Source organism: Colias eurytheme, chromosome 1 (genome assembly GCF_061535395.1).
Source record: "Colias eurytheme isolate Ceu_HAF_F1 chromosome 1, ilColEury1 Martin Lab GWU primary, whole genome shotgun sequence".
NCBI lineage: Eukaryota > Metazoa > Arthropoda > Insecta > Lepidoptera > Pieridae > Colias > Colias eurytheme.
In genome coordinates this window covers 15,520,498-15,542,053 of record NC_142980.1, presented here as the reverse complement: position 1 = coordinate 15,542,053, position 21,556 = coordinate 15,520,498, and the positions used below count along the sequence as shown (strand labels likewise).

Here is a 21,556-nt window from a genome sequence, read left to right as displayed (position 1 = left end):
TTGCGAACAATTTGATGGAAAGTTCTTGAATCATGAGCGCCACTGCCTACAAAATAAAGTATTTATCATGAACATAGCTTATCTAAGTGCATACGTGTGGACTTCGCTTTACATTCGCTCTGTAAATTGTGGTAAAGAGAAATTGGAAAATTAAAATTCTCTGATAAAATATTGCAAACTAGAGTTTTTACCGACATGTATTTTGAAGCCTCCTGTGGCCTGATTCTGTCATACACAGAAAAAGTTTGAAATATGTAGGCTATATTAATTGATAGTTTTGGTATTTTGCACAGTTATTTGTCGGTTTGCCTTATTCAGTATCAGTACGTCCAACAACGTAATATATGGTAGAGCTAGCTAATTATCTATTGAATTACATGTAATGCCAATGTAATTTATTAATTTTAGAAAAAATAAAAAAAAATAAAATAAATAATAACTTTATACCATAAAAGTATCAGTAATCGGCGTTTATGAAACAATGTGGAAACTAAAAATTACTATAATTCGAGTTATTACTACAGCATTTTAATATTTATAGCGTTCTGACGTTGGCTTTTCATCTTATCATAATGTATATGATACGTACGATATCTACGGAAGTCTACGGGAGTGCTATGATGCAATCTGATGTTTATAATTATAATTCTGCTGCGAATAGTTCTAAGATACATTTCCGAAGATACGACTAAGTATTCCAATAAGGAAGATTAACCGAGCATAGACACGTCGACACGACACGACACATCAGTCCAGCGATTATATGCTAAGGTATACAAAGGTGGCAGTCGAGGCACAAACTAAGTCGTTATTACACTGATGGGACACCACGGTGTCGGGTTTTAGATGCACAAGTAATTAATCTGATGGGCTCGGTGTTCGATGGAACAGCCCCGTTTGTGGAACGTTATCGGGACTAGAGGGATGCTATTAATTTCCAATCATACATAGTGCAGATTGAAGCCAAGTCATACATCAGCAGCTTGTGAACTAGTTGGTAACTAATATACCGCTTAGCGTGTATTATTTGTTGAAATATCTCGGTTCATGCACTCTGATGTTTATGCCGCCGGGGCTGTGATTCGAACTTTGGTAATATTTGCAGTTGGACAGGAAATCATTTAGAGGATTGTGCTAACTTAAACGTAGAATACCTACTTAGATTCAAAGTTGAATTAATTTGTTTGTTTTATATTTCCTTACAAGTTTTACAATGGTATCCATACTTAATATTATAAATGCGAAAGTAACTCTGTCTGTCTGTCTGTCTGTTACTCAATCACGCCTAAACTACTGAACCAATTTGCATGAAATTTGATATGGAGATATTTTGATACCTGAGAAAGGACATAGGCTACCTTTTATTGCGAAACATGTACCACGGGCGAAGCCGGGGTGGACCACTAGTATTTCATACATAATGTTTAGTATTTCGACTTCAATATAAATGATTTACTCATTGTCTCAAAAGTTCGCGTCATATTTGATGGAGGATACGCGGCATATTTAATGAAGTTGTTTCGCTTATTTCTAATTTTTCTATTCCCTTTGATATTGGATTCTGTGGCTGTTAGACTAGAGTAGATAATTTTTGAAACAAAAAAAAATCGCAGTCGGATGAAACCCATTAGAAAAGGAGGAGAATATGATAAAAATGTAAGGAAAAATAAATTACGGTCAATCCGAGTTCGGGAAGCGGGAGGGGGGAGCTTTTAAGAGAAAAAAATGGTTTCTCTCGATTTCCGACAAAACTACAAGTCCTATAGAAAAAAGTTCAATGGCAAAGTTGTAGGTAATTAAAAGTTCTACAACTTTTGTATTCACAATTTTTTCACATAACCTAAAAATTTAGGTGAAAAATTCAAAAAACCAAGTTTTTGGTCTTTTATTTCTATCTACTTCAAAATTTATTTTTTTTCTACGAAATTTGGTGGAAACTTACTTTATTATGTCCCAAATACACTGTAATTTATTTGATTGAAAATATTTATTTTTTCGCCTTATTTTGAATTAATACCAAAAAAACAACCTAATTTTCAATCGAAAAGTCACCCGTCAAAATATCAGCTTTTTTCAAAAACTTGGGGTGCCTTTTATTCATTGAAATCTCTACTTTCATATGGTGTAAAAAAAATAAACACCACGATAGTAAATGTTCTCAGGAAATGCATCCAAACAGTCTGAAAATTAGCTTTTACTAAATCAGGCACACTTCTCGAACTACCTGAAATGTTTTATCGACATCATTTTGCTTTTGAATATGCTGTAAAATATTAAACTTAGAACAGATAATTATTTTTCTTTTGAAATATTACCGAAAAGCCGATACAAGAGAAGATATAGAGTTCAAAAATTGTGCCTGATTTAGTAAAAGCTAATTTTCAGACTGTTTGTATGCATTTCCTGAGAACATTTACTACGGTGGTGTTTATTTTTTTTACACCATATGAAAGTAGAGATTTCAATGAATGAAAGGCACCCCAAGTTTTTGAAAAAAGCTGATATTTTGACGGGTGACTTTTCGATTGAAAATTAGGTTGTTTTTTTGGTATTAATTCAAAATAAGGCGAAAAAATAAATATTTTCAATCAAATAAATTACAGTGTATTTGGGACATAATAAAGTAAGTTTCCACCAAATTTCGTAGAAAAAAAATAAATTTTGAAGTAGATAGAAATAAAAGACCAAAAACTTGGTTTTTTGAATTTTTCACCTAAATTTTTAGGTTATGTGAAAAAATTGTGAATACAAAAGTTGTAGAACTTTTAATTACCTACAACTTTGCCATTGAACTTTTTTCTATAGGACTTGTAGTTTTGTCGGAAATTGAGAGAAACCATTTTTTTCTCTAAAAAGCTCCCCCCTCCCGCTTCCCGAACTCGGATTGACTGTAATTTATTTTTCCTTACATTTTCATCATATTCCCCTCCTTCTCTAATGGGTTTCATCCGACTGCGATTTTTTTTATCTTTTCATTATTTTCAAAGGCTTCTACCCCAGTCTATGTGGACTATCCTTATACGGCGCCTACGCTATTAATGTCTCGGAATTGGATACAATAAATAATGCATAATGCTATTTTACTAGTTCTCATACAGCTAGTGCTAAACAAGGCGATGTCTGCGCCGAGGTATACCTACTTCTCTTTTTTGTGCTGGGTGCCTTCGCGATATTAAAATTCTTTGAGCGATGTTTTACAAGTACGACGATAAAGAGCGCCTTAATAAAATGATATTGACTCCCGCGACTCTATCATGAAGTGAGCTTGTTGAATGTTATACCTAATACCTGTATAATGCCTTGATGAGGAATAGATACATTAAATTTGTGCATATAATCTCCGTGAATATCCTTGAATATTGTGACTATGGTTCTTTATAAATTTCTAATGAAGATAATACCTACAATGATCTATTTATGTTTCAAAACGTATGGAGTCTACTTTAAAAATGTACGCACCTATCTAGCGCTATTTCTTTCACGTTTTAACTTCAACGACTGTCTGGTAGACACAAGCTTACACCTGTTGTCTATATAATTGGAATACATTTATAAAGATTATTAAGAAATTTGTGCCTTTCGCATCATGATTCATAATAACACTTACAAATTTAAACGTCAAAACTTTCACAAACATTAATACGATGTTATCGATCACCAGCACTCGATAAACTGTACAAATATTAAAGAATTTAATGACTCACGGCGACCGCCAAAACTGTAAATAAATACGGTGCTAACTCGTCGGAAATTACGTATTAATACATGCATTGTTACAGGAAGGTACGCGTCGAAACTGTTGACTTGAGGAAAGTGCCCAATATAGTTTTTTAAGTGACCTTCGACAGTTATCATACGCAAGGTCCGACCGTGTTTGGTGTGTGAAATACAATAATTGGTATTCCGAGGAAAGAGCAAGAGATAAAGGACCATGTAATTGCTTCGAATGGTTCTTCGCTGGTTCTTCTTTGTGTGTACTTATGTCGTCAGCGACTATCGGGTATCCCGGAAAATTGTCTCAGTTTGGTAACAAAATAAGCCGCTCAAGATCAAGAAGCAATGTGCTAAATCACTTCATAATACTTTAATAGTAGTAAAAATATAAAAATTAATATTTAGCCGTTCAGTGAATGTTCTGCTTTGAATGAAGAGCACGAAGCACTTTGTGTTTTGTTTTATATGTTGAATCTTCTATATGTTCAATAACGTCTTGATCCGCGGTAAAGTATATTGAAATTGGCTCTCGTGATGTGTGATAAAAGCTTCCCCCAAAGCTTTGATATCATCGCTGAAAAGTCTTAACGGGAATCCAGATAGCTACTACAAATATAATACCTAAATACCTTTTACCTTTAACAGAAACATTTTAAGAGAAATGCAATCTTCGCAAGTAACTTTACCAAGGATTCCCTTGGATTATTTTACATTCAAATAATAAATATAAATTACATTTCCGAAAACAAATGAAGTCCTCACTTCGCCGCATATCTTTGATGTATGTAATTATGTATCTAACCTCCAGTAACGATTATTTGTTAGTTGTTTGAAAATATCGTTGTGGTAATATATTCAAGGATATTTCATTGAAAGCAGACATACATTAACATTAAGACAGTAATTTGTTATAATACTTTTAGCAAACCATAATTTGTTTTTTAATATGCTGGCATTCTAGGAGATAATAATTATCGATTGCAATCATTTCAACTCTATTAAATATTTTAAGCATAAGTAAACAACAACAGTGCTATAATGTAGCGTAGGTGTATGTTTCTTGATATGATTTTTATCCACTTATTATTCTTTATAGGTTTTACGAGTGTTAATGATCGACGATCATAATTTTTCCTGCATAAATAATTAATAATAGTTGAATTGCGATGTCTATATTTGTCAATATTTTATTATTGCAATATATTTTTCTTCCTATAGTCTTTCGATCGTTCTGTCGGTTCTCTTCCCAGTTCCCACTATCCCAGTCAGTGAGCGTAGAAAGCTGTAATTGGATTGCAATGAAGGAATACGAGTCTGCTCTTAAACCCAGAAGGTACAAGACTGGAGTGGAGTATTTTAATATTCTTAGGGGATAACTCAAATGCTGAGGCGCTGGAGTTTAATTACATTCCCGTTGCCGTATCAAACGCATACAAACAGTCCTTAAGGTCCACATTCTTATTGCAAGAAATTCATTAAAGTTAAATAAATATGTACGTCTATTTCGTCCGAGAGAGCGTTATTGTGACGGGATGAGACGTGCAATCGAATAACATTTTTATTAATGTATACTTTCGATTTATAATGGTCTGGGTAGTCTCGTGTCTCTATGTTGGTCATTTTCTTTATTTATTTGCAACACATTATTGTTTTAAAATGTTATGTTGTTAGATAAGCTGACGCGTACATCCGCACGCGTAAATCTATTAAACTGTTTCATATATAAATTTCGAATATTATATATTATTATTAAAGTTTCGCATCACTTGTTTATCTTACGGAATAACCTAATGTGTTCCCGCTGATTGATATTTCCACGCTTTGTACAACAGATCAATAAATAAAACGTAAATGGTGTTAGTTTTACTTAAGGCCTCCCCCACATTGGGCGTAGGCCGAGCGTACGCGTTTCCTGAGCGTGCTGCCGGCGTCGGCGCGGCGCGGACGTCGCGTCAGCGCGCCGTCTGTGGGGCGCGGGCGTCGCGCCATCGAACGCTATGCAAGCGCTGCGCAAGCGCCGCGCCGACGCGACGTCGCGTCTAAAGCACTCGGCCGCCCGCGCCGTGCCCCTCGCACTCATTGCCCTCGTCGTCGCCCGAACGCCCATGGAACGCGACGTAAGCGCGGCGTCTGCGCGGCGTTCACGCAGCGCCCGCGCGGCGCTGGACAACGCGTAGCCCGCGCCCCACAGACGGCGCGCTGACGCGACGTCCGCGCCGCGCCGACGCCGGCAGCACGCTCAGGAAACGCGTACGCTCGGCCTACGCCCAATGTGGGGGAGGCCTAACAGCTTTTATTTTTTTGCGCATTCGCTAGTGAATGACCCGACAATTTGGCAAAATCACTTTAAAACGTTCATAAAAGCCGGGATAAGGTTTTCAGGATGAAAATGTCCGGAAAAATCAGGGTGTGTTTGTTGGACAGTGATTTTTTCGTATTTTGTTTGCAAAGGTTTTATAGTTTTCTCACATATTTCGTTTTAAATTTTTTCCATAGTTGCTGCGTTATAAGAAATTGCTTTTTAAAACTCAAACTCAAACAAACTCAAACATTTATTTATTCAATTAGACTTCTTCGAGAAGCACTTTTGAAACGTCAATACATAATTTTAACATCTACCACCGATTCGGAAAGCAGTATCTATGGAGAAGAACCGGCAAAAAACTTCATAGTTGCTCTTTTAAATCATTTCAGTATTACAATTTAATTTTACAAAATATGTAACTGTATATTAGGATAATATGCCAAAGAAACATTGGGCAATGTTCAAACAAAGCGTATTGTGAAAGCATTCTGACACACGGCGAGGTTACAGAATAAAGAGTCACTCGTCACAATAATTATGAGGCGCTCGTAAGTGAACATTAGCTGAGTGTAGAGAGGTGAGCCGGCCTCCTCCGACCCATTATGCTCCAGCTCGAACTAATTCGACGAAATTAACCATCAAGCATCGACATTTCTGTATACAAAACATTTCAATAAAAACCTATTGTTTGTCGGTCAAGCCGCCTCGCACGCCTCGTCTTCGACTCTGCCTAAAATTAGTTTTTCCTTGGAATTTACATAAGAAACGATGGAATTTTGACACAAATATTATTTTGACACTTGTGACCTTATTTTGTTAATGACAGTTTTGACGACGAAATATAGCGCATCGGCAATGTTTGGCCTTTTGGAATGTGGACGGATGCATGGCGCAAACTGTGCGTTTATATTCCTGGAAAATAAATAAATATTCACCAGTTTCTTTGAATTTCGCTTCTTACTTCGATATTTATTATTTTCTATAGTTGTGTTTCTGAAGTGGAGTTACATAACATTAAGGATAACAAGAATTACAACCAAAAACATATTCTATATCAACAAATATACCAAATTGATTTTACAAATCGATATCCACAGCGTAATATTAAATAAAGTGCAGCTTCTCGAAGTTCGGTGTAACTCGATTTTGTAATGGAGTCCTCAATCACTTCTGCCTGGCTGCCGGCACCTACACTTGCAGCAGTACAACCGTCGACCGGCATGCAATGCGTTATCTCATCTCTTCGACTGACTGCTACTGTATTCATTCGATTATTGGAAGCTGGATTACGAACTCTTGTTTAGGCAGTAGGCTTTATTTGTCATTACATTAACATAGTTCTATTGTGGTTGTATTGAGTACGCTTTAATATTAAAAAAAAATCCTACATTAATTGTTTGCAGTGTTAAATCTGATTGTATTGCTATTCAATGGAACGTTTATATCTGATGGCGCATTCCACGCATACTATCGTACATTGGAGCGTAAATGAACCGATACTATAGTATTTAATAAAATGCAATAGCATTGTTGCTCGCAATTGAGTAGTTTTCACTGCTATTACGCGATTGCGATAGTGTGGCGCATGTTAATGCGATGCCATCGGGTGCGATTATGACATTGCTGGTGCGTGCGGAATCCGACACTACACAGCGATGTTAATTGGTGATTAGTTCGCTTGTTAGTGTAAGTATTGGAGCCTTAACAGCAGTGGTCGACGCGCGGATTGTCGCGTGCCGATTCGCCTAGTTGCCGCCGTGCGAGTAAAGAGGTTTTGTTCCTGTTTGGCTGATTATTGTTTACTCATTTTTAATAATTTATGGATAGATAGATCTGTGCATAGCAAGAACTAACAGGGGAGGCTAGAAAAGTATTATAATTAATGTTTTACTATGATGACATCAGCGTTTTCTGTAGCAGAATAGTAATTCGTGTGTTTTAAGTTGCATTAAGAAAATATTATAACTTTTGTACGTTCAATACCGCAACACAATGAAGTATGTTTATTCGGCTGTTGGGAAATAATCGCGTTAAAACGTAAAAATGCCAAATTGTTTTTTAACGCGTTCCGATTGAACCACTAAAACGAGCTGCGTGACGTCATCGTCATCGGCTTTATAGTGTTACTTAATGAAAAGCGCTTTAATTACTCCAAACTTGTGAGAGAAATGGTGGACTAATGACTCGGCACAATGTTCTCAGTAGATCTATATAACGTCACAGTTTTACTTCACGTCGAACCGCCTGCTACAAAGTTTTAAGATTTGGGCCATTTACTGACGACTTTATTAGTCTTCTGCCCGTGGAACGTCCGTCTTTTAAAAAATATTATTGAATTTATAATACGGCCAGCAGAAATGCATTAATTACAACGAAATATTCAACTTTACGATTCAAATATAAAAAAAGCTAATTAGCTCACAGTTAATTAAATGAATGGGAATGACCCATATTTCCTGTAATAATAGTAGTTTTTAACATAAAAGCTGGAATGATATTTTGCATTGAAGCGTTTAAAACTGAGTTGTGTTTATTCAATAAAATGTTTTAATATCAAGAAAATCGGATGGTGAAATTGTCCGTCGTTCCGCGTCGAGGTTATTTAAAAAGCACTTCGATATTGCCGCGACGCTGTGAAAATTACTTGCTATTTTTTTTAATCAAATCTAGATACAAATGTTTTCCATTTCATCTAATACTGCGGTTTCCAAGAAATTTTGTACCTGTGCCACCTTTTTATGAATTTATTATTCATATTAAATAACTTGATATTTAGGTACCTATACCTATGGGCTACGAACATGTAGCTTATACTTTGTTGTCGAGGGATTTTGTTATCGAGATTGTACAGTACTCTAATATTGATGTGTGAGTCACATTTACTGGTAAAACCCAGAAAATATGCCCAGGAGGATTTACTATTTATTGCAGAAATTAACTTTGATGTGTATTATTTAATAACATTTAGGTATACGCCTGGTGTGATGTAAAAATAACTTCAATGGGCTTATCATATAAATTGATCAACACCTCATATTATCACATACTTTACTCAACATGATTACTTTGATAAAATCTTCTTCCGAGTAAAGAAGCATCGCATCACACTCGCGAAGAACATGTGTCGTCTGTTATACACAGTACACACATCGACTGCCGCAAAACAAATATATAAACATCATTTTGGGTGAACACCGAATAAATATGAGGAAATTACGTTTAGAAATACAAGATTGGCGCCCGGAGCTACGTACGGCTCGGGCGGTTTAATTTCCGTGCGCCCAGTGCCTGTGTTTGTGAACGTATTGACGGTGACGGATTGTTTCAAATTTGTTTTTCAATTCATAGTGACGATTGGCTTTGCTGCACGGATATGAGGGTATCCAGTGAATTAGTAGCTGGAAAGGTGAATCCGTAATCGACCAAGAATTATTATTACGGACTTATACAAGCTCCCGATGTATCGAAACAGATTATCTACAGAAATGGAATAGGAAGTGCATTTGTTATTGTTCGTTATTATAAATCTCTTGCGCAGTTGCCTAATTTGCGTGTAGAATGGACGCGGACGTCGTGATTGTCATTTGAAAATTGCTTAGAATTCAATTAAAATGGCCCCGACCTAAATCCGGTATCATCCATTAAAAATAATTTTATAAATGAATCTTAATATTGTCTTGTGATTTCTATGTGTAAATGTTTTGCCTCAAAACCTTACTTAGTTTGCTAATATGCGATATAATATGACCAAAAGTATTTATCGCTTATTTGCGTATTTCGCATATGCTCTGTGATTTCTATGTGTAAATGTTTTGCCTCAAAACCTTACTTAGTTTGCTAATATGCGATATAATATGACCAAAAGTATTTATCGCTTATTTGCGTATTTCGCATATGCTCTGTGATTTCTATGTGTAAATGTGAGGAAAACCTCAAAACCTTACTTAGTTTGCTAATATGCGATATAATATGACCAAAAGTATTTATCGCTTATTTGCGTATTTCGCATATGCTCTGTGATTTCTATGTGTAAATGTGAGGAAAACCTCAAAACCTTACTTAGTTTGCTAATATGCGATATAATATGACCAAAAGTATTTATCGCTTATTTGCGTATTTCGCATACCTATTATGCTCTGTGATTTCTATGTGTAAATGTTTTGCCTCAAAACCTTACTTAGTTTGCTAATATGCGATATAATATGACCAAAAGTATTTATCGCTTATTTGCGTATTTCGCATATGCTCTGCCTCTCTCATAAATAATAGACGTTGAAAACTATGGGATGTTTGTTCTAAGATCTCCTTTATATCAGCCGATACGATATCTGTCGATATCTGCCGATACGATGTCTGTCGGCTATTAAAGCTAGTAGTATAATAAGATTGTCTATAAATTGCTGTAATTTTAAATATGGCCATATTTGGTCTTGATGAAAATTGTTAAGTGTTCACAATTTTTGTATACCTATTGTGCGAGATGAATCTACAGCATATTACGTACAGACAGTTTCAAACGAATGTTTGTATTACATATAACATATTATTTTAATTTTTTAAAGTACCTAATAATGATGATAAAAATAGTGACCTTAAAATATGATACTTCTCGTAATTTTATTTACACGAAAAAGTATCGGTAATCGGTATACAATCGTCATCGTATCGGATGCTGTGTGTAAACTATAATGTGGGATTACTAAAAATAACCGCACAACTATATGTGGAATGTGTAGTAAACAATTCAATTGTTCTTCGTGTGTTGCAAGAGAATTAATTTATTGATTTATCTTCCCGTCGTGACCTAAGACATGATTATAATAAAGAGATCGATTCAATTCTTTATTTACGGTCTGTAAACAAATTATCGTGAAGCAATATTATTGAAGGGAACTCGTCGATATTTAGCACGCTTTTCGCTTCTGCAATTTGTTCCGAATACGATGTAACTTTATTTTCTGAAGTAACTAATTGTGCTTGCGCAAAAATACTTGAATGTTCAATACTTTTGCTGGGAAAATTTGTTCGTTCGTGAGTAGATGGTAGGTATACCGTATAATGTACATACAGTTGGCTAATTGATCATTTGTAGATAACTTAGAAATTTATTTTAAAAAGCTATGAGATATTCCATTAGGCTTTCAGAGTCCAAAGCCTTGAGGTAGTGAGAAATAGCGTTGCGAAAAAAGTAGTTCGATAAAAATTGCCACTTGCGTATTGGCTCAGCGAAAGTCTATTTATATTCCACTTATTTGCAAGTAACAAGCTATCCCGCATTATACACGGCAGTAGGTGCTATCAAACAGGTGTGATCATGTGTCAGTATGGTGATGGGTATGCTAATGTTGTTGACGGAGAGCCGATTGTCCTGTAAATAGGGCGCATAATAACCATGCCGCTTTGTTTTTAACATTTTACACCCGAGCAGTGGATGCATTATGCGCGTGTTATGCTTTCCTTGCGGTGTTTTGGTTAACGCTTTTGAATTATAGATTTTTATGCACAATTTATTCACTGTTGCATAAGGTGTTTGGAAAATTGTTTGCAATCATTTGTAAGATATACCTACTCTGATAGATAAAAGGCAGAGAACAAATTGGCTCATGTTTTTTCTATGTATTCTTTAAAAAATATATTTATAAATCATTTGGATGCCATAACACCAAAATATCAAATTGACTCATGTTGTTAAAACTTTTGAACGAAGTTAATAGATAAAAATGTACCTACCTCAATTATAATCATAGTTACTTTGTTATTGTTTATATTTAAACTCATTAACCATTATCACCTGTAATCATTGTTTATAAACATTAATTTGTATTGTGTTTAGGTGCATAGGTACGTTTTATTGAAAGTCATTGTACATGTTCATGTTTTTTTATATCAACTATTAAAAAAAGGTTAAACTTCAACTTAATGTATAATATCAGGTTTACAAAGCAAAAGTATCTTAGCAGGAATTTGAGGTGTTTAAAGTGAAATAGTTAAAGTGTGTGTGTTAAGCTTTTACATGAGCTGTGCGGACGGCAGGAGTTTTCCCAGAAGTATCTCCCGAGTGTTTGGCCCATGAGCGTCCTTTGCTTGTAATTAATGACATTTGAGGATAAGGGCACACTCGCTGTGAAACCTTTAACACATCTACTTGTTAGTAATAACTGTGTTTACCTGTAAACGTTCTTCTGTAAACGAGGTGTTATGCTTTACGTGATTGAAATATAAAACGTTTTGATTTGTCGATGATATGTTTAATGCTTTTATTAAAACGTAGTTAATACTTATACGATCTTTATAATACTAGTGTGAATGAATGCATTTTATTTTTAAAGACAGTCGTGAAAATTGATTGTTATTCATTTTATTTGAAGTAATACAAGCGAAAATAATCCATTCGGAAGCACTCAGTGACGTGCGATCGAGCCGACGGGCCTTTTAATTTCGGTAACAATGCAATCAATCGGATGACAGGGCTGAAAGATTAAAAGCTTGTTTTGTATAGTTTTGTACCGAATTTGACGGACCGCGTGTCGCTCTCAGATACTGCTTTGGGCAAATAAACAAATTGCTCGTCTTCAGCGCGCAACTCATAATGAATATGAAGTGGCGAATTAGCAGTTGCGTTGTGATCGTGCATGCTTAGTAAAGCGTACATGCCTGGAGCGTATATGCTCTGGGAATGAGACGTTTATACGCAAGAGTAATCTAGAAAATCGTCTATATTACGTCTATAGACGATTTTCTAGAGACGTTCTCATTAAGGGTAAATGTATCGGAATGTAAGACTAGCCATGTGTTAGATTCGGTGCATTCTTTCAGTTGAAACGCATAATGCTGTATGTTGTATTTTTTTTGTTTATTAATGAACTTAATAAATTATAATTATATTTTGGACCGACGTAATTATCTTATCTATAATATGTAAATTTCGAAATTTTCTAGAAAAATATAACATTGTTTGAAAGAAAATATAAAATATTTTCCCTTTTGATTGACAAAACATGGGCGGAAATTTTAAAATATGTTCTGATTGACGTCTTTCTGTCACCATCCGTTGACGCCGCTGTGTTCTTGAAAATCTATTTATAATAATTAGAGACTCGGTGTTTTGTGAATTATTCTCTATACGTTTTCACAAAGTTATTTATTCACGTTTATATTGTAATTATCTTTTGCTGTAATTTGTTATATTATGTATATAACAGCTATTTGCAATGTGAACATAATTCGTATTTCAAATTTCAAACAAATATTAGTCCATATTTGCTAGAAATAATCGGAGAATATTACCTTTGTTACGTTTAATAATCTGAATGTGAATTCACTAATGAATTCGATTCATTAGTGAGACCAACAGGTACATTAACTCCTCGTGTAAAGCTCAGACCATTATGTATGTGATAACTCAACTATTGAAATAATATTCTTACTTTAACAAAGTTCGTTATTTCACAAAGTTTTTTTTTATGCAACTTCTTTTATTTTGACTTACTTAAGATTCCGTTTTTTCGAACAATAAATGTAATAAATTGATTCAAATTGGGATGTGATGTAGGCATTACCTAATTACCTACTCTTTAAGACAATGCAAGCGTATGCTCTGTAAAAAGTAGATCTGAATATGAAATGTTTTTTTTGAGAACCATATATATATATGTTATTACTTCCTCATTTACAGAAGTTCATATATATTAAAAACTTGATTTAATTATTTCATATAGCGGATGTAACTCTGAATTTTCAAACGAAAGATTGAATATTGAACTATGGATGAAATTTACAATATTGGAAATACCAAACCCAGATAGAGATTAAAAAGTGAAAATCTGGATTACGGAAAAATCCAAACATCGATTTGGACAAGTCCTCTGTGATAGTTTTTCCGTGAAAATATGATTTGAGTGTACCGCGTGTCTGCTGCACAAAGCCGGGATTGATGAATAAAACAATCCACATATATAATATGTTTTATCTGCGAGAGCATGCGAGGCCGATACCATAAAGTTTCACCTGGTTTTGTTCATTTCATCGAATTTATGGAAACCACTGATCGCATCCTTTAAACTGGATTGTAAGCCTGATTACCTCTCCCTACCCCCCAGTATTTGTGTTTAATAAGTGTAAAAATTCCAATTCCCGTAAAGGTTTCTTTAGAAATATTTTCCCCACCCGCTATATTTTCCCCCCGACTCGGAGCCATCGAGAGCTTTTACGGCTACATTAATATTGATGTTATTCGTCTAACACAGTCACGTATTACTAGCAATTATAACTCGGGACCTTATATAGATCGACTTCTCATAGCTCCACTGTGAGCAAAAAAACTGCTCTTAGACGCAAAAGGCAAAGTGAGCTTACGACAACTCCTCGAGAGAAGTCGGATACTACTTAGTGCTGCACTGTGCACTTTGTATGAGTTGCGCTGCTTTGTGAAACAGTACACTATTTAATATAAAAAATTTACTTTTGTTAAAATAATATACTACTCAGGTACATATTTTCATAAACTTCTCTGCTGTAATAACATGTTTCGGTTGTTGATTGACCTCGTTCATTACATTTAATGAAAATTCGATATCATCAGTGCCGAACATGTTCGAGCGGGTCGCGAGGTAAATAATTTTGATACGTAAATGCTAAAATATGTACTGCGGAGTAAACTAACGAGCGATCAATTAAATACACGTATTCGATAGTAAATTAACAGCGGTAAATAATGTATGATGAAACACTGATTAATTCGAAACGTATCGATTGTAACATTCTAACGTACATTCTCTTAATTATCTAGCCGTGATAGCAGTGTGTAGTAGTGTTTGTTTGTGTGCAGTTGGCGCGAGTCATACAAGCTTTTACTGGCTTTCTTATCAACGATCGGTAAACACTGTGTGATAAATAGCATTCTGCTTCGCGCTGCGAGTCGCGCCTCGCCCGCCGCCCGCCGGCCCGCCGTCCCGCCACCCGCAGCCCGCCGCCCGACGCCTGCCGTGCACCCGCCACCCTTCGCGCACCCGCCAACTGATATGATTTCATATGACATTCATTTGTATTAAACTATTCGTTTACTACATATCTACGTGTATCGATTATAGCTAAATTATGATTCACGCAAGTGTCGCTGTGTAGTTATTTATGTGTTGGGTGGATTGTTTTGACTAAATTGTATTCTAGAATAATATTTACTTTAATAATAATAATAACAAGTTGTGTTTCACTTTGCTATAACACACGCGGAACTTTTATGTTGTTTTATTTTAGACGGCAATGAGTCATTCAAATAAATTGTCTCTCTTTCTTCTCACTGAGTTTCCCTTATCATCAGGCGAAGTATTTTCTTTATCCTTAAATTAAAGATTACGTTCATATAATTAAATACTTTTAACTGTTCACATTATTCATTACACTTTATACGAGTAAGAAAGTAAACCACAAACTGTAAAACAAACTTAAATCCTAGTTTCAATCCCTTTAATAATAAAATAACACTTATTCACGTCTACCTCATTAACCAAAAGAAAAGCGATCGGTTTGTTCGACTCTCAATACATTTCCCCGCTCAGATGTAATTACACATTTAATAAGAGCCGTGACGGTAACGAATGCAATTCTTTTCTTGAACAGTAATTTTCCTTTATCGGCATCAGTTGGAGGCGAGGCAGGTCAGTGTTAGTTCCTATGTGATATATTCTCGTGTTTAATTATACGTGATAGTGCGGTTTCGAGAATTCCAGGTACTTAAATCAGCCGTGCTGTCGATTTTTTCTATGCTTAAGTTTTTTTAATAAAGTCTAGTGTGAACAAATTAGACGCATTTATAAACGGGTTGTTGTTTTGTTTTCAAGGATGCTTTTCTTCAATAATACTGTTTGTTTTTGTTTTTGTTGTTATTGTTTTTTGTGTGTTTGTGATATTAGTTCATTTATTATTTAAGTTATTAGTTACTACAGTAAAATTTAAAGTGTATTACAAGGTTTAACATCTTACAATTTAGATTTAGTTAGAGTGTGTTTGCAATTGTAAGAGGCACTCGAGTTTATTATTGAGTTACAATCTCAGCCACTTCAAACATAACATTTCCTAGGCTATGAATCGCGCTAATTAATATGTTATCTAAACTGAACTGCGGATTGAGAGTTAGAGACTTTCTATAGACGTCCGAACTCAGCAAATAGACGATGGTCCGAAACTTGGACGAGCTTGCAACTGAATTGAATTAAAATGGAAGTTAAAACAAGCTGCGCTCTTGTGTGTTTTGTGAAATAGATGAATATACAGTGACGTTCTTAGTTCTCAATGTTTGTAGCAGTTGGATAGCAGAACCAGAAATTTAATTATTGTATTGCTCGGTGAGAAATCCAAACATTCGAACAGAGAAATATACTAAGATAAAAGTTAAGATTTAAAAGCATATTATATATAACAGTTCATTACATCAACACACTCCTTCGATCTTCAAAGTACAACTAAGTTTCGCTACCCAACTTATGATATACAATTTACAATGGCGTATCAATGCAGCCAAACATCTGTACACGTGCGACGTATCACGGCGACTTGGACTGTTAGCTTGTTAGAGAACTACACAACTCTGTAACTTGCACAACTTCTAATGTGATACCTTGACGTGTGTACAATAATTGTCGTTAGAGATGTGTTGTAGCGAACTTCGATTAAGTGAATATGGTTTTCAGAAGCGTTAAATTTGATACTTTGTGATCTACAGTATTATATATCCCTCATTTGTTTAATTAATCATTAAAGTGTTAGCTAGTTTGTACAATTTGAGACAGGCACCCGTAACGCTCAAGCATTATTTAGGATTCCTAGATCCCTTAGTTAAACTTTCTACAACGCAGGCAACACCCCGCGTTGCCGCTTACGTTGATGTCACTTAAGAACACTTCCATCCTGCTGTTGCCTTCAATACAAACATATAACGTGTGTTTACTTGTATCTAACCAGTGACCGTTGTTGCAGTTCAAGTGGAGCAACCTCGACGCCACGCCATGGATCCCGGCGAGCTAGATGACATGGCGCGGCGGCTGGTGCGCACCGGCCGCTTCCTCACCATGCACAAGCGGCGCAAGAAGCGGCTCCTCACGCGCTCCCTCTGCCAGGAGACGGGGCTGCTTGATGACCTGCTCCTCGGACAAGTCAAGGCAAGTGGACACAGTGACTGACGAATGTACCGCGCTCGTATGTAGTCGTTCATGTAAGTCGATATTTCGCAACGCGTTTTTTTATCGATACGATGCGATGCGGCGATGGTATCTTGTTGTGCAGCGAAGGTTTTGATTATTGTGTGTCTTGCGTTGGTGGGATGGGTTTTGTTTTACTTTAGTCTTGTTTTCTTTTCTTTATTTCATATCAATTGATATTTACCTAAGCGCTCATTATCTAGGCTGGGTAAAACCTGTAGACATCCTATGATATATAAATCATTTGATATTATATGAACTGTATATTTGTTAAATTTTGTCCAAAACTATTGTGCAGGTTTGCTTCATTTAATATTTAAGCTATTTGATATTTCATTGTAATTACATGACTTTTTTTTAGTTATTGATTAAACTAATAGAAAAAGCTATGCATAAAACATATTTTTTAATTGCTCATTCTTGTTTGAAGCGTATTAAAATTGTTTAGTTTAAAGCTGTTCATTTTCCTATGAAATGTTTTTAATTATTTATTATTTATTTTTTACTTATTCATTAAAATCCTCTGAATTGTTTATGCTGTTTGTTTTTTTGCAGCTTTTAGTTATTTAAAATATATTTTTAAATGAAGAAATGTTCGCTCTAGGGCTCTCTCTCAAAGCTCGTTGTCATCTTAGATATTTTGTTTCGCCTGTTCCATAGCAAATTAGCGAGAGTACAATGTCGGTGTCTTGTTTTGAATTTTTCGCAACAATGGAAAATCCTTTGGCCACATTTTATAAAACTTTTAAGACGAGCGCTCGAAACAAAGGAAAACGCGAATCGTCACGGCTTCATTCTATTCGCTTTGGTCATTACGCTGTCCTTCGATAAGTCGGCTGTCAAATTTTAATGTCATTTGTTAGTATTCATGAGGTGGCATGGGCCACGGGCATGTGCGGCTTGTTAACGTCGCCAGCGGAGATGCGACTCAAGGCGACGGCCGACGCTCACCGGCTCCTTACAGTTTAGTGCAGGATATGATATAGATAAACACGAGGGCGCCGCTATGATAAGTAACATACGCTCCCAATAATAACAGCCGCTATACATAAAAGTAGATCTATTGCGAACCCGAAATGAGATTCATATTGAGGACGGAATATTAGCATGCGATTAGTATTGGGCTAATATTGGAAAGAGTGTAGTGTGCATCAGCCCTGAATATTATTTTATCATGTTATCCATTAGAAATTTTATGCAAGTTTTTAATGCGCTTAATGTTTATATTAATTCCATTAAAATATTTCACACTGAAATTCTAACTCGACGTAGTAAAGCGGATTAAAATCGTGAATAGTATTTACTATTTACGTACTATAAAGAGTTTTGTTTTTAATCCTATTTGAGTATTAACGTGTGAAAAGTACTTAATACGATACAATTAGAATAAATAAGAGGATTTATTAAGATTAATTTGTGAGTTATAGATTTTAATAGTCACTAAATAGAAGGGTTAAACTTGTGAATACTTTCACTGTATCAATTAAGCGTTGGCGCATACGTGTCCATTGTTAAAATTATCAAAAGTAGCGGCAGAGAAGTGCATCAATGAAGCCATTAGCAGTAAAGCGCAAGATATATTTGTTTACGCGGCTGCGGCCAAAGCGCGAATATTACTGATCGTTCGCGTAAATTAACCGTAGCGCTTAGCTTATTTTCATAAGAATAAAGCGTCACGAAACACCATTAATAATACGAACTATTTATGTGTTTACTACCGAATTGGTCATAGTAGTGATGTGACGAACTATCGTACGATATTTTAATATTTTATAAATTTTATTTCAACACATCTTTCATGAAACATGCAGAAAGCAGATTATGGTAAACCGGTTAACACTCGCGAATACAATAGTCAATAATGGATAGATTCGTTTTTATATTTTAGTATTTTATTAAATAATTTATTTGCTACATTAATGTAGTTTCCCACATTTCATTCTTATGAAATGTATTGTTGTGTATGTTCAAACTCAAACTCAAACTCAAACTCAAACATTTATTTATTCAATTAGACTACTATTTAGTAGCACTTTCGAATCGTCATTACATAGTATTTTTAACATTTACCACCGATTCGGAAAGCAGTATCTATGGAGAAGAATCGGCAAGAAACTCCATAGTTGCTCTTTTAAATAATGTCAATAAATTTACATAATATGTAACTTATATCTACCTAACTACATAATATGCCAAAGAACTGTCCTGTGGTGTTTACGCGACAACCCTCCATGGGTCTTTATCGTCCATATATTCCTGAAAACTGTAGTACGCTCTCTGAACTAGTACATTTTTTATGTAAGTTTTAAATTTAGAACTACTAAACTCTTTAATATTGTGAGGAATTCTATTGTATAAGCGTATACCTTGACCCATAAATGAATTTTTAACTTTAGCTAATCGGAAAAATGGCATTTCAATTCTATTCTTGTTCCTTGTGCCATAATCGTGTCTATCTCCTACTCTTGTGTGTAAGTCAGAGCTTTTGTGTACATGCAAAATATTATTAAATATATACTGTGATGGTACAGTAAGGATACCAGTATTCTTAAAATGATCTCTTAGTGAGTCCCGAGCACGTAAATTATATATAGAGCGAATGGCTCTTTTCTGTAAGATAAATATAGTTTCTATATCTGCAGCCCTGCCCCACAGTAGAATTCCATAGGACATAATGCTATGAAAGTAGCTGAAATAAACCAATCTAGCCGTATCCTCATCGGTGAGATGCCTTATTTTTCGGACTGCATATGCAGCAGAACTGAGCTTACCTGCAGCGGTGTTGACATGGGCTCCCCACTGTAGTTTCTCGTCCAATGTTAACCCTAGAAATACAGTAGACTCAGTAGGATGCAATACCTCCCCGTTCAAGGTAATATCTCTGTTCAACTTTTTTACATTAGGAAGTAAAAATTCAACACAATTGGTTTTTTTGGCATTTAATAATAAATTATTGGCAGTAAACCATTCAGATATGTGTAAAAGAGCACTGTTCACTTCGTCAACATTTGGGTCATGCCTATCCACATTAAAAATTAATGAGGTATCATCTGCAAACAGAACTATTTCACACCTATCCTGCAAATAATAGGGAAGATCATTGATATATACCAAGAACAAGAAGGGACCTAAAATTGACCCCTGTGGAACACCAATGTTAATTGACGCACCGCTAGAACGTTCTCCATTAACAACTACAGTCTGTATCCTATCATGCAGGTATGACGCTATGAGGTTCTGGGCTTTTCCTTTAATTCCATAGTGATTAAGTTTACGTAACAAAGTACAATGTTCAACGCAGTCAAATGCCTTGGAGAGGTCACAAAATATCCCTAGAGCATTTTTTGAGTTTTCCCATGCCTTATATATATGTGTTAGAAGTGCAACTCCAGCATCTGTGGTTGAGCGCCCCTTTGTGAAACCAAACTGTTTGGTGTGCAGTAAATTATTAGATGCAAAATGACTACTCAATTGGTTTAATATTAACTTCTCGAATACCTTACTTAATGTTGGTAAAATAGAGATAGGTCTATAATTGTTACAGTCTTCTTGATCGCCCTTCTTAAATAAAGGTATAACTTTACTAAGCTTTAGTAAATTAGGAAATGTACCATAGTCACAACACTTATTAAATATGGAAGCTAAATTTTTCGCAATATTTTCTATTATATTATTAACTAAATTTACGGACATTCCCCAAAGATCACAAGTATTTTTAAGATTAAGCGTCTTAAAGGCAGTAACAATATCATTAGCAGTTACGTGTCGTAATTCAAATAATGTACTGCACTCCGCAACATGGTCCCTCAAAAAGGTCTCTGCAAGTGCTGAAGACGAATTTAAACTATTAGTAATAGTAGCAGGGACACTACTGAAGAATTCTTCAAAAGCAAGCGCAACATCAGCACTTTTGTCAATAACCCTGTCATTATTTACAAGTTTTATGGTATTACTTGATTTGCTTTTACCCATTTCACCATTAATAATTGACCAAACTGTTTTAACTTTATTATCAGAGTCGCGTATTTTTTCTTTGATATACAAACGCTTTGCAGTGAAACAAACTTTTTTAAAAATTTTTGAGTAATTTCTAACATAACTAAGAAAAGATGGGTCTTTATTATATTGCTTCATACCATATAATTCATAAAGAATGTTCCTGCACCTATGTATACTAGCTGTCGCCCATTTACTAAATGGTAAATCCTTGGTAATATTTAAAGATTTAACTTTAAATATTTTTTCAAATTCTTTATGTACTAAATTAAAAAGATTTTTAAACATTTCACAAGGACTATTAGGATAGGATTGAACATTTAGTACGGGCAGGTTTTTATTAATA

The 21,556-nt window shown here is 35.1% G+C and overlaps 1 protein-coding gene across 1 annotated transcript in view; it reads left to right on the top strand.

The window, feature by feature from the left end:
• The window catches only part of LOC149911407 (uncharacterized), a 123,411-nt gene that overhangs the window by 22,494 nt on the left and 79,361 nt on the right, over positions 1 to 21,556 (top strand). The window contains exon 3 of the mRNA XM_090106124.1: positions 16,994 to 17,175. Within this exon, the coding sequence (XP_089962250.1) occupies positions 16,994 to 17,175 (182 nt within the window). The remainder of the gene's footprint in view (positions 1 to 16,993; positions 17,176 to 21,556) is intronic.